Source organism: Neoarius graeffei, chromosome 2 (genome assembly GCF_027579695.1).
Source record: "Neoarius graeffei isolate fNeoGra1 chromosome 2, fNeoGra1.pri, whole genome shotgun sequence".
Lineage (NCBI taxonomy): Eukaryota > Metazoa > Chordata > Actinopteri > Siluriformes > Ariidae > Neoarius > Neoarius graeffei.
Window position 1 is genome coordinate 84,658,177 of NC_083570.1, and position 15,198 is coordinate 84,673,374.

Sequence of the window (15,198 nt, forward strand, 5' to 3'; positions counted from 1 at the left end):
TGCTAATGTTTTGATTTGTGCTGCTGCTGGCGCGTGACGATGACGTCACAGACAGGCAGACTGAATCGGGTAACGTTTAACGCCTTTATCATTAAAAGTGCTAAAAAAAAAAACCCCCACATCAATATAAAGTCTGACGTGCTTAAAAAACTGAAGGTCTCTCTCACATTGGCTAATGTTCATGAGTGCATCATCAGGAGAACACTGAACAACAATGGTGTGCATGGCAGGGTTGCAAGGAGAAAGCCACTGCTCTCCAAAAAGAACATTGCTGCTCGTCTGCAGTTTGCTAAACATCATCAGCACAAGCCAGAAGGCTATTGGAAAAATGTTTTGTGGGTGGATGAGAACAAAATAGAACTTTTTGGTTTAAATGAGAAGCGTTATGTTTGGAGAAAGGAAAACACTGCATTCCAGCATAAGAACCTTATCCCATCTGTGAAACATGGTGGTGGTAGTATCATGGTTTGGGCCTGTTTTGCTGCATCTGGGCCAGGACAGCTCGCCATCATTGATGGAACAATGAATTCTGAATTATACCAGCGAATTCTAAAGGAAAATGTCAGGACATCTGTCCATGAACTGAATCTCAAGAGAAGGTGGGTCATGCAGCAAGACAACGACCCTAAGCACACAAGTCGTTCAACCAAAGAATGGTTAAAGAAGAATAAAGTTAATGTTTTGGAATGGCCAAGTCAAAGTCCTGACCTTAATCCAATGGAAATGTTGTGGAAGGACCTGAAGCGAGCAGTTCATGTGAGGAAACCCACCAACATCCCAGAGTTGAAGCTGTTCTGTACAGAGGAATGGGCTAAAATTCCTCCAAGCCGGTGTGCAGGACTGATCAACAGTTACCGCAAACGTTTAGTTGCAGTTATTGCTGCACAAGGGGGTCACACCAGATACTGAAAGCAAGGGTTTACATACTTTTGCCACTCACAGATATGTAATATTGGATCATTTTCCTCAATAAATAAATGACCAAGTATAATATTTTTGTCTCATTTGTTTAACTGGGTTCTCTTTATCTACTTTTAGGACTTGTGTGAAAATCTGTTGTTGTTTTAGGTCATATTTATGCAGAAATATAGAAAATTCTAAAGCGTTCACAAACTTTCAAGCACCACTGTAAATAAAAGCTCCGTTTCTCAATGAGATATGTACATGTCCGGACATTGCAGGCGAGACCACTATTGAGAATCATTTAGCCATTGAGAGGACGCAGTCATAAGAAGGTTTAAGTTTAGCCAAATAGCACTACCTGACTTTTAGTATTGATCCTTAATAATACTGGATAACATTTTAGCTATTGTCAATCCTATTCCCAAGTTTGAAAAATTTTAGGAATCTTTTTAGTCATATTATAACCAAATATTGTCAGGTTGCTAGGCAACCAGGTTGCACGTACATCTCTTTATGTTTACTAATACAAAAGGAGTTATAAAATGACAAGACTGTAGTAGCTATTCACTCGCTATAAGTGCCACTGGAACAAATACACATAGTTCTCAAAAATGACCATTATAAAATATTTAATCCACCCAACAAAAAGATGGACACTTTTTATGAAATAAGGACTCATGAGAGAGTGGCTGCTAAGCTCTCACCACTTCCTGGTCGAGCCTGGACACCATCTCCTCCAACTTCTGATGGCCTTTCTTCAGATCTTCTTCAGTGCGCTTCAATGCGTCCAGCTCTGCCTGAGCCCGATCCATCTCTTCCTTCATCCTCCAGCGCAGTTTATCGCTCACTGCTGAGATGAGAGAAGCACGGATAGTATCCTCCCCAATGGTGGCATCACGGCTCGGACCTGGAGAAAAAAAAAAGGCGAGAAAAATTCTGATCTGATGCCACTGTGTGTGTTGAGATCTTTCAAAATTATACCATGGCACTAGTGAATTCGCAGAGCTGATTGGTTAGAAGGTGTTTAGTTTTCTAGAACACAATGGTTAAGGCTTTGGGGTAATGACTGGAAGGTTCTGAGTTCAAATCCCAGCACCTCCAACCTGCCACTGCTGGGTCCCATGAGCAAAGCCCCTAACCCCTGTTCATTTTTTTCCCCGTCTTTGTAAATCGCTCTGGACAAAAGCCTCAGCCAAATTAGACAAATGGAAAAGGAAAACAAATAACAGATCTTACTCTCAGTTATTTTCCGATATCAGCATGTCCTGAAATGTTTTATGCCTCTACATATGCAATTAAGTCACTAAAATCACACTGGAAGTTGGAGATGGAGTAGCCTCTATCGGGTTGAGGGTTAAGTTCAGGTTAATGGCTGTTTAATAGACAATATGCATTCAATCACCTGACTTACGGTTTATAAGTGCATGACTTCTGCCACCACTGTAAATCTTTTACAGAATAATGATGATTAGAACTCCGCTCATGCACACTACTCAATAAAGGCACCAGACCGCAGGTGCACTCAAGTAAAAGACCTATGCCTTTGGTCAGCATGGTCTGAAGGTCACTGGTAAGATCAGTGCTTCATCGGGAAAGTCTTCATGAAACTTTATCCTGCTCTCAGGCCTCTCCATGCTCTCTAAATATAGACCCTCAGAGACCAGGAGGTTACACGCTGGCCCTTTCAAACTACATCCTCCCAGAACTTTGACCTTTCCTTCTCCTGAATCTAGTTACAGACTCGACCTTTCTGAGCGCTCCAGCGAGGTCACAATAAGGAGGTATAAACCCAAATAAAAGGTCAGAGATCACGTAAAGTTCAAATGGTATGAATTTTTTGCCATAACTAAATAATATCATGGCCTCGTCTCACTGTACAACGCATATACAGCTTTGTAAAATTAGCTGACCATAAAGAGAGGAAATGAAAGGTTCACAAAATGAGGACAAAAAGAAGAACAGGGAATTACAGCCTTCCACCAAATGTCACTGAGCGTTTTTTATGACTTTGGTGTAGTTAAATAAACAGTTTCCCAGAGAGGCAATGCAGAAAATCTTTGTAAATAAATACACATTATGTTGCATCATTATACTGTCTGCCGATATTACAACCCCGATTCCAAAAAAGTTGGGACAAAGTACAAATTGTAAATAAAAATGGAATGCAATAATTTACAAATCTCAAAAACTGATATTGTATTCACAGTAGAACATAGACAACATATCAAATGTCGAAAGTGAGACATTTTGAAATTTCATGCCAAATATTGGCTCATTTGAAATTTCATGACAGCAACACATCTCAAAAAAGTTGGGACAGGGGCAATAAGAGGCTGGAAAAGTTAAAGGTACAAAAAAGGAACAGCTGGAGGACCAAATTGCAACTCATTAGGTCAATTGGCAATAGGTCATTAACATGACTGGGTATAAAAAGAGCATCTTGAAGTGGCAGCGGCTCTCAGAAGTAAAGATGGGAAGAGGATCACCAATCCCCCTAATTCTGCGCCGACAAATAGTGGAGCAATATCAGAAAGGAGTTCGACAGTGTAAAGTTGCAAAGAGTTTGAACATATCATCATCTACAGTGCATAATATCATCAAAAGATTCAGAGAATCTGGAAGAATCTCTGTGCGTAAGGGTCAAGGCCGGAAAACCATACTGGGTGCCCGTGATCTTCGGGCCCTTAGACGGCACTGCATCACATACAGGCATGCTTCCGTATTGGAAATCACAAAATGGGCTCAGGAATATTTCCAGAGAACATTATTTGTGAACACAAGTCACCGTGCCATCCACTGTTGCCAGCTAAAACTCTATAGTTCAAAGAAGCCGTATCTAAACATGATCCAGAAGCGCAGACGTCTTCTCTGGGCCAAGGCTCATTTAAAATGGACTGTGGCAAAGTGGAAAACTGTTCTGTGGTCAGACGAATCAAAATTTGAAGTTCTTTATGGAAACCAGGGACGCCGTGTCATTCGGACTAAAGAGGAGAAGGACGACCCGAGTTGTTATCAGCGCTCAGTTCAGAAGCCTGCATCTCTGATGGTATGGGGTTGCATTAGTGCGTGTGGCATGGGCAGCTTACACATCTGGAAAGACACCATCAATGCTGAAAGGTATATCCAGGTTCTAGAGCAACATATGCTCCCATCCAGACGACGTCTCTTTCAGGGAAGACCCTGCATTTTCTAACATGACAATGCCAAACCACATACTGCATCAATTACAGCATCATGGCTGCGTAGAAGAAGGGTCCGGGTACTGAACTGGCCAGCCTGCAGTCCAGATCTTTCACCCATAGAAAACATTTGGTGCATCATAAAACGGAAGATACGACAAAAAAGACCCAAGACAGTTGAGCAACTAGAATCCTACATTAGACAAGAATGGGTTAACATTCCTATCCCTAAACTTGAGCAACTTGTCTCCTCAGTCCCCAGACGTTTACAGACTGTTGTAAAGAGAAAAGGGGATGTCTCACAGTGGGAAACATGGCCTTGTCCCAACTTTTTTGAGATGTGTTGTCATGAAATTTAAAATCACCTAATTTTTCTCTTTAAATGAAACATTTTCTCAGTTTAAACATTTGATATGTCATTTATGTTCTATTCTGAATAAAATATGGAATTTTGAAACTTCCACATCATTGCATTCCGTTTTTATTTACAATTTGTACTTTGTCCCAACCTTTTTTGGAATCGGGGTTGTAAATATATGGATAAGGGAGAAATTAAAAGGGGGGGGGACTAAATGTAATAGCAGTGTTAGAACAGGGCTGGGTAAAATAGCTGAAAAAACTATCACAATAAAATATTTCCATTTCAGTCGACATCGATAATTACTGATCATCATGATCATCTTCATCTTTTGGCTGCTCCTGATTAGGGGTCGCCACAGTGGATCTTCTGCCTACATTGCTCCCTGTTTTCCGCATCCTTCTCTACCACACCTGCCACTTTCATGTCCTCTCTCACCACATCCATGTATCTCCTCTTTGGCCTTCCTCGTTTTCGTGTGCCTGGCAGCTCCATCCTTCCAACATGCTCTGCATCTCTTCTCAGGATGTGCCCATACCATCTCAGTCTCATCTCTCTTAGCTTTATTCCCAAGCTCTCCACATGTGCTGTCCCTCTGATGTGCTCGTTCCTTATCCTGTCCAACCTCCCATCGCAAACCTTAACATCCTCAACTCCACCACCTCCAACTTTGCGTCCTGTCTCTTCATTAAGGGTACGGTCTCCAATCCATACATCACAGCTGGTCTCACTACTGTCTTATACATCTTACCTTTCACTTTTGCTGGGACTTTCCTATCACAAATGACTCCCGAAATCCTTCTCCAACTGCTCCACCCTGCCTGCACTCTCTTTCTCACCTCACTATCACAGCCCCCATTTTCCTGCACAGTTGACCCCAGGTACTTGAATTCACCAACTTTCTTTACGTCTACTCCTTGCATCTTCACTACACTCTCATCCCCATTCTCATTGATGCACATGTATTCTGTTTTGCTCCTGCTCACCTTCATTCCTCTTCGTTCCAATGCATACCTCCATCTCTCCAAACCCAGCTCAACCTCCTTTCTACTTTCACCACATATCACATCATCATCCGCAAACATCACGTTCCATGGTGACTCTTGCCTCGCTTTGTCCATCAAGCTATCCGTCACTATGGCAAACAAGAAAGGGCTCAAAGCAGATCCTTGATGAAGTCCCACCTTCACCTTGAACCATTCAGTCGTTCCAACTGCACACCTCACTGATATCGATAATTACTGATAATTTTTAATTATTATCAGGAGAAGAAAGATTGAATTTAAACACTACTTTTAAATCAACAATTTCCTCACCATCTGCACTCATTTTCTCACTCCACAGTGTGTGTTTGTCATATCGGTGCTGGACTAGGCTTCCCAGAACGCACCACGGCCTACAAACATAGCCACCCTGGACTACAACACCCAAGCACCACAGAATTGTCTAGTGTTCATTTTCACCGGACTTCTGATCCTACACACCTGTGCTACACTGCACATAAATCACAGTCACACTCTCCTTTCCACTTAAGTGCAAGGTATAGAGATCTTGCAGTCACGTGACCGGAAAGTACACAACCGCCATCTTGTCGGTCAAAAACACCGCTGAATACTGCTGCACTCGTGTACAGAATGGATCAATTTCAACCGACGGACTACACGGCTCATTTTTCTAATGAACAGATAACTAGATACATGTCTAAAATAAACGATCTACAGATTTGTGACCCTTATGGCTTACCGGACGGAGTTTTCACGACCGGATTTTGAACTGCCAGCGGAATACCCGGACGTGTATAATTACATCATCAACTTTCCCTCGCTGTTCAGTGGTGAAGCACTGCGTGCCTATAAATCTCTGGACAGTTATCTTTACAGAAATTCAGAATTTGTCAGCGACTCAGATGTGGCATCTTGTAAACAAGAATCCTCATTGGATGGGTAAGTCACTTAAGTATTGAGTATAGCACTGACCAGCCGATTATAGAATAGAATAAGGTAATTCCAAATCATCCGTGTTGTTTACATGGATCTGGTGTTGGAGAGGTAGAGGCGGCAGTGGAGATTTGAGTGGCTGTTTTCTGAGCTTAGTCAACAGGCCGGCTCTGCCTGCAGCCTCGCTTTTGCTTCCACTCCCGACGCCGCCTCCTTCGCTTTGCTTCCGATAACAATCCACGGAGACCCCGCTGGTCTCACTATCTTGTCCGGAATGTTTTTTTTTTTCTCGTCCAGAATGTTGTGCATGCGATGGAAATCGCTACAAACCGTCATTTTCTGCTGGAAACCAATGTCCAGTAAGTCCATACGGTTGTAGTGGATATTGAAGTCCGGTACAGACGAACAACATGCAAAAATACACACAAAAAACCTAAAAAACGTGCACAGGTAGGGAGAGCTTGTAGCCGCAGCCGTTGTAGTAGAATTGTATATAGTAGGGTTTTCCAGAAGAAAAGGTAGAAGTAAAAGCAGAAGTAGACCCAGAAGTAGAAGTAGAAGGCGGAATATGGCGTTTGACCGACAAGATGGCATCTGTCACAATCTGGATCAGCTGTGACGTCACATGCAAGCGCTCCATATGTTTAAGTGCACACGTCTAACCTTACCAAGCCATTATGTATTGCTGATGCAGTTTTTTTTTTTTTTAATAATTATTGTTTCCGGATCACCTGACTTTATATCTGTTTCTTGAGTACATTTTTGGAACCACTTTTTGGATTTGTCTGCCTGCCTTTCTTAATATACATTTTAAAAATATATATTTAATCCACATTCACATCCAGCCCCTTACTAACACAGTTGTTGTCACATGTCGATGGTGCAACCGAACAACACACCTTCTCAATGACTGGCCGTTTGCGTGTCCCGATCCATTATCAAGGGATACGATAGGCTGTTTATGAGTCAGAAAGAGAGCACGCTTGGGATTTGTCCATGCAACCGAAATTTGCGCATTTGTTATGCGTTTTCCTATAGTGTGCATTTAACGCATTCAAGAGAAACTATCGAACAATTTTCTTACTGCTATTGATGAAGTGTCTATCGTGATACACATCGCTATTGTTTTATCACCCAGACTCATGTTGGACCACTGCAAGAAACCGAACATCTTGACATAAATTCTACAAATCTTTAGAACTGGATGGATGGATGGATGAACACCAAAAAAATATTCCTTCAGTCAGCATTCTGATTATTGCGGTAGAGAGTGCTATCTAACATGTCACTCCAAAATCGCACAGTGAACTTCAGTTGAATTGAGATCTGGTAAATGTGAAGGCCATAGCACAAGATTTCTGCATCTTTTTTAAGCTTATTAAATCACTTAAGTCCTTGGGCCCTGTAAATGGGGGCGGGGTCATCCGAGAAGAGACCACTCCAATCAGGACAGAAATGTTTCATCATATGATAAAGGTGATCTGTTTGAAGAACTTTGCGTTAAATTCGCAGTGACCCTTCCCTCTAAGGGGAAAAGGTAATCCATACCAGCTAACCTGAAAAACGAATGAGTAAATGCTATACCACACATGTTCAAACTAGCGTCACTTACTTTCATATCTGTTTAAAGGAATGAAACATTTTTTTAACAGACACTTTCACATTAAATGTCTCATCACCTTAAAATTTTCATTCCTTCTATAAACAAGAGTGCTCTGAGAACACAATATCCCCCACTGGCAACTCTGCCATAACTCTGGTAAAATGCAACTGAATTGAATGAAATTAAATTATGCGTATTACCGACATATAACAAAGAATCCTGTCAAGTTTAATGAAATTCCTCCAAAAATTGTGAGAGGAGTTGATTTCAGAAGGTGAGTACCCTTCCCGGGATGGACATCGCTACGACATAATCCCCCTTTGGGCCTTTCAGCCAGCACGGGATAAAAATTGTGAGGGAAGTTGATTTCAGAAAGCAAGCACACCTTGATGAAATTGCCAAAGTACAAGTTTGTTAATAATCAAGGGCATAACTCTGGTAAACTTTGCCCAAATTAAACGAAATTTCAATATGTGTATAACGGTCATATAACAAAGCCTTTTGCCAAGTTTGGTGAAATTCCTCCACAAATTGAGAGGAGCTGATTTCAGAAGAACGTACACCCTCATGAAATTGTCAAAGGACAAGTTATTTAATCAAGGGTCAAAACTCTGCTAAAATTTTCACAAATGAAATTAAATCGCAATACGCGCATTACCGTCATATAACAAGGCCTTTTGCTAAGCTTCGAGAAATTCATCCATAAATTGTGAGAGGAGTTGATGTCAGAAGGCAAGCACACCTTCATGAAATTGTGAAAGTACAAGGTTGTTAATCAAGGGCCGCAACTCTGGTAAAATGCAACCGAATTGAACAAAATAACGTGTACTACCAACATACAACAATGCCTTTTACCAAGTTTGGTGAAATTTGTGAAATTGTCAAATTATAATTTTGTTAATCAAGGGCTGGAACTCTGGCAAAATGTGACCCAATTTAACAAAATTACAATATACGTATTCCCGACATATAACAAAGAATCCTGCCAAGTTTCATGAAATTTCTCCAAAAATTGTGAGAGGAGCTGATTTCAGAAGGTGAGCACCCTTCCTGGGACGGACAGACATTGCTACGACACGATCCCCCCTCAGGCCTTTCAGCCAGCCGGGGATGAAAAAAACAAATTTAGAAAGTATGGTTGCCGAGTAGCCCCACGTCACTTTACAGGATGAGGTCACCAGCTGTCTAGGTCTGTATTCATATTTATGGTTTACCCAGATGGCTTTTTAGGACAAAAAGAAAACGCTATAATAATAATAATAATAATTATTATTATTATTATTATTATTATTATTTCTCTTGCGCCATATTTGGCTCATACCTAATAGGTTCAAAAGTCATTATTAACTGTATTTAATGTACTACAAATCTCAAACTCCCACAGGACACCATAACTCACCCACGGTGGTGACTGGGGGCTGAGACTGGTAGTGAGGACCCCCTGTGGCAGGATACGCACCTCCTCCAGGGTAAGAATATCCTGGGTAGCCACTACAGAAGAGGAATATACACATATTGCACAACCAAACAGATACACACTGATTTTTTTTTTTTAAATAATGATTTGCATTGCCAACAGAAATAATCAGATTTTTTTATTATCATCTGCATTTATATGGTGGTTTTATAGTTTTCTAAGTGCATTACCATGGATTTGGGTTCGGCCCATAGGCTGATACAGCAGGCATGCCGGGCATATACGCCTCTGGAAAGGAGAGGCGGAGAGAATATATTAAACACAGCAGCACATCACTGATGGTGATGAGAGACATCTGCAGTCTCAGGCAGGTATTACACACAACGTATTCTCATACACGCTACGCAAGGGTCTGTCTGAGAGACACTTTTTTTTATCCAAGTTCTGGAACAATTGTCAGGGGTAGGTTTAAAACCCAATTCCCCATGTTATATTAATAATAAAGCCATGGCCTTTATGCAGATTAACTGTATCATCCAAAATATTTCATCACATTTTTAAAATGGAGAATTAACAGCACTTCTTTCATACACAGCATGTTTCCACATGGGACAGCTCTCTAAGTCAATCACTATTTTCTCCTTGATAGAGGTTTCATAAAAGCTGATCAGACAAGTATCGGAGTGTGTACATGTGCATTCTTTTTGTCATGTCTTACGATTTGGGGGTCCTGTGGCCTGGAACGCCTGGTAGGCGGGCTGGGTCGTAGGCCGGGAGAACACTGGAGGCTCTTCTCCAAAAACAACAATCATCACTTGGATCAGGCCATATAGGTCAGACTGAGGCTGGAATATACACACACACACACACACACACACACACACACACCTCAACTAATTTTATTCATAACATTAGAATATGGACTCAAGGTCATATTTATCAAATATCTCAGAATGCTTACTGCAAAAACCTTAGATCAATTACAGAATTACAATATGAGCTCGACAGAGAATATGAACCTTATAAACCCTTGAGATGCCTAATTATTAGACAGTCCGAAATAGTGGTTAATTAAAAAAAAATAATCATAAATTGTTAATCTTACTACATCTGTAGAAAACTAACAGTTCCCATCTGCAAAATATTTAACCAATAATGTGTGACTTAATTCCATGAGAAAGTTATTCTACTGTCTCAACTTTCATCCATCTGTTTATCTAAATTTTATTATCTTCTAACCATTTTAACACTTTAAAAAAAAAAAAAAAAAAAGTACCTACATTGAGCCTTCAGACTAATAATAAAGTTCAATTTATATATAGTGCCTCTCTCAAAACCCAAGATCGCTTTACAATTATGGGGAGGGAGCGGAAGTCCACCAAATAAAGGTCAGGATGTCATTCCAATGGTGTAGCAGCCACAGTCCCACCAAAAGGCGCACGAAAACAAGTCCCACACCGCCTGCACAGCTGCTGCGACGCCACCGAGCAACATCGTTCGAACATCACGCCAAGCACTAAAGCACTGCTGCACAGAGCGCTGGACAACCACGATGTTAAAATGGGCAACGAGCTCACTGCAGTCCATAGCTATGAGCACAGGCATCACCCACGGCGAACCAAGGCCTGGAGGGAACCGACACCCAAAACTGGGTCCGGAGTTACACCACAACCGGCGGACAAAAACAAACATCAAACTACACAAACACAAAAAAGAAAAACAAAAGAGAAAATAAAATTAAATTAAAATAAAACGCTCCGGTGAGAAGCAGCAACCAGAACGCGCACGGTGTACTCTCAACCGGAAATGGAAAGTTCCATATGCACTGAATACTTAATTTATAAAGCAATACTGGAGTATTTACATAATGCTCATGTCAAAATCAGTGAGATGCCAAATAGCTTTATTAAGTCGGTCGCTTTGGCAGTACATGAAAGAGAGTCGAGACAGAAGAACATTCGATCACCATTATGAGTCGACTGATGCCCCTTTTCCACCAAAGCAGTTCCAGGGCTGGTTCGGGGCCAGTGCTTAGTTTGGAACCGGGTTTTCTGTTTCCACTGACAAAGAACTGGCTCTGGGGCCAGAAAAACCGGTTCCAGGCTAGCACCAACACTCTGCTGGGCCAGAGGAAAGAACCGCTTACGTCAGCAGGGGGGGCGGAGTTGTTAAGACCAATAACAAGACCGCGAAAGATCACCATTTTTAAGTGACGAGAAGCAGCAGCTGTACAAACGCGAAGTCATCCATTATTATTATTGTTGTTGCTGCTGCTTCTTCCGTGTTGTTTTTGCTTCGATATTCGTGCCAAGGTTTATGCAAATGTAGCGACGTAACTGACATATACAGCAACGTAATGACGTGGCTTCCCTTAGCACCGCAAGCTATGGAAAAGCAAACTGCTTCTCAGCTGGCTCGCAAGTTGAACGAGTTGTGAACCAGCACCAGCCCCGAACCAGCCCTGGAACTGATTTGGTGGAAAAGGGGTATGTGAGTCTGTTGTGCTTGTAGTTTTTGTGCTAATGATACATTTATGGACGATTTCTCAATATTTCATACAGTATCCACCTCACATCTTACCATGTGGAGAGGTGTATTTACGATATCTACTAAATTGCATCTACAAGCCCTTTAAACTTCTCCAGTATACAACATTTACGTAAAGCATATGAATGCGATATAAAGGCTTTATGTAGGTACGATCTAAAATAAAGTGTCACCACAAATCAGATATTAGAGAGAGTGTGCAGAGGTGATGGTGTCTCACATGCTTCCATTCGTGCAGGTAGGGCAGGTAGATCTTCCCATTAGCATCAATATGCTTCCCAGTCTTAATCATCATTGCGCTCGTTGGTTTTACAAAACAAATGGGTGGGTTGTAGGGGTATGTATCCAACAGCCATAGACACACAGGAATGTTGTATATGTTTCCTATAGAGAGAGGCGAAGCAAAAAAGTTTCGGAAGACGAGTTTTTGATTTAAATGTGAATGAAGTAAAAATACTTATGTTCAGGAAAGCTGGCTCATCAGAATAAGGTTATACCCCTGTAGCTCACTGGGACTGTCCCAGTTAAACTCATGAGCTCCCTTGTTGATCCATCATTGAAAACTTCAGGGGGGGAAAAAAAAAATAGATGAAAACAAGTCATATAACATTTAACAAAAAATTAAAATGTACACAATTTCCTACGTACAAGAACAATAGAACACAAGTTTGGACGTGAATTTTACTTCCTTCAATTTTGCGCTGGAGTTATGGAAGCTAAGTAAGGAATAAAACACCATGAGGCATGCTGTTACAGGAAAACAATCAGCAATGGTGTGGTGAGGCAGGCCCAGAGTTAAATTTACCACTCCAAAGTTGATTATTTTCCTACATCATGCCCCAAAATATTTTATTCCTCTTGCATCATATCATACTTTTGATCAGTTTGAAGGTAGTTACATTTAAAGCTGTACTGCCTTTCAGATTTTTCAAGTGTAGGCCATAAAAAGAATTTTCCCGACACCCAATTATTTTTGTTCAGTGGACCGAAAGCTACTGAATTCGAATCACAGACTTCCAATTGTATTAGTATTTTTTCCCCTAATAGAACAATTAATGAATTTAGGGCCATGTGGCCCTAAATTCTCCGCCATTGTTTCCTGCTTCACCATGACCCAATTCAAGATACCACGTCATGCATCATATGGTGGGCTTTCCCCGTTCGTGCAAGGCATTGTGGGATACAAATTTGAAACAGGAGAGAAAAATGGAGGACGCGAGTGTGCGAATGAAACATGGAAGACCGACTACAGTAACGGAAAGCGAAAAGAAAAGCTGCTGTATTGCAAAGGAAAAGAAACGCAGGACCAAACTAATAAATATCGGCAATCAGCAGAGACGGTGGGATGATCAAAGGTAAACCTATGCACGTGCACTTCTTCGGTTTGCTAGACTGCATAAACCGGGTGATCTCATGCACATTATTTGCTATGGAATCCCCTCAAATTAGATATGTTCCCAGTCACAGAATTCATCTCATCTCATCTCATTATCTCTAGCCGCTTTATCCTTCTACAGGGTCGCAGGCAAGCTGGAGCCTATCCCAGCTGACTACGGGCGAAAGGCGGGGTACACCCTGGACAAGTCGCCAGGTCATCACAGGGCTGACACATAGACACAGACAACCATTCACACTCACACCTACGGTCAATTTAGAGTCACCAGTTAACCTAACCTGCATGTCTTTGGACTGTGGGGGAAACCGGAGCACCCGGAGGAAACCCACGCGGACACGGGGAGAACATGCAAACTCCACACAGAAAGGCCCCCGCCGGCCCCGGGGCTCGAACCCAGGACCTTCTTGCTGTGAGGCGACAGCGCTAACCACTACACCACCGTGCCGCCAGTCACAGAATTGCCTGATATTTTGAGAGATATTAGAGAAATAAACATACATCATTATGACCAAGTTCCAGAAAGAACTAAATTTTATCCATTTTATTAAACTGAACAACAGTCTTCCTTTAATCTCGTGAAATGTCCATAACCCAAGATAGTACAAAATGAATTTAATACTGCTCCACTATGGACTTAAATGTCTAAATATAGACTTTCCTTCCTATTTTACAAAAATCACGTATTTATCATACATCTTGCTTCATGATTATTTTGGATCAGGCATGATATGAGCTTTCCGTTAGTCACTATCTACATTATCCTTGCAATGCAACACTAAAGAAGCAGATGTTACACACCAAACATACAGTGGTGCTTGAAAATTTGTGAACCCTGTAGAATTGTCTATATTTCTGCATAAATATGACCTAAAACATCATCAGATTTTCACGCAAGTCATAAAAGTAGATAAAGAGAACCCAGTTAAACAAATGAGACAAAAATATTATACTTGGTCATTTATTTATTGAGGAAAATGATCCAATATTACATATTTGTGAGTGGCAAAAGTATGTGAACCTTTGCTTTCAGTATCTGGTGTGACCCCCTTGTGCAGCAATAACTGCAACTAAACGTTTGCGGTAACTGTTGATCAGTCCTGCACACCGGCTTGGAGGAATTTTAGCCCATTCCTCCGTACAGAACAGCTTCAACTCTGGGCTGTTGGTGGGTTTCCTCACATGAACTGCTCGCTTCAGGTCCTTCCACAACATTTCGATTGGATTAAGGTCAGGACTTTGACTTGGCCATTCCAAAACATTAACTTTATTCTTCTTTAACCATTCTTTGGTAGAACGACTTGTGTGCTTAGGTTCGTTGTCTTGCTGCATGACCCACCTTCTCTTGAGATTCAGTTCATGGACAGATGTCCTGACATTTTCCTTTAGAATTTGCTGGTAAAATTCAAAATTCATTGTTCCATTAATGATGGCAAGCAATCCTGGCCCAGATGCAGCAAAACAGGCCCAAACCATGATACTACCGCCACCATGTTTCACAGATGGGATAAGGTTCTTATGCTGGAATGCAGCGTTTTCCTTTCTCCAAACATAACGCTTCTCATTTAAACCAAAAAGTTCTATTTTGGTCTCATCCTTCCACAAAACATTTTTCCAATAGCCTTCTGGCTTGTCCACGTGATGTTTAGCAAACTGCAGATGAGCAGCAATGTTCTTTTTGGAGACCAGTGGCTTTCTCCTTGCAACCCTGCCATGCAGTGTTCTCCTGATGGTGGACTCATGAACTTTAACATTAGCCAATGTGAGAGAGGCCTTCAGTTGCTTAAAATTTACCCTGGGGTCCTTTGTGACCTTGCCGACTATTACATGCCTTGCTCTTGCATTGATCTTTGTTGGTCGA

The 15,198-nt window shown here is 41.4% G+C and overlaps 1 protein-coding gene across 2 annotated transcripts in view; it reads right to left on the reverse strand.

Annotated features, from left to right (window-relative positions):
- Positions 1 to 15,198, reverse strand: part of LOC132881969 (tumor susceptibility gene 101 protein-like) — a 40,112-nt gene that overhangs the window by 11,125 nt on the left and 13,789 nt on the right. For both annotated transcript variants that reach the window (XM_060915092.1, XM_060915093.1), the window contains exons 3-8: positions 12,442 to 12,507; positions 12,165 to 12,328; positions 10,116 to 10,242; positions 9,628 to 9,685; positions 9,380 to 9,471; positions 1,608 to 1,810 (exon numbers count right to left, since the gene is read on the reverse strand). In XM_060915092.1, coding sequence (XP_060771075.1) covers positions 1,608 to 1,810; positions 9,380 to 9,471; positions 9,628 to 9,685; positions 10,116 to 10,242; positions 12,165 to 12,328; positions 12,442 to 12,507 — 710 coding nt within the window. The remainder of the gene's footprint in view (positions 1 to 1,607; positions 1,811 to 9,379; positions 9,472 to 9,627; positions 9,686 to 10,115; positions 10,243 to 12,164; positions 12,329 to 12,441; positions 12,508 to 15,198) is intronic.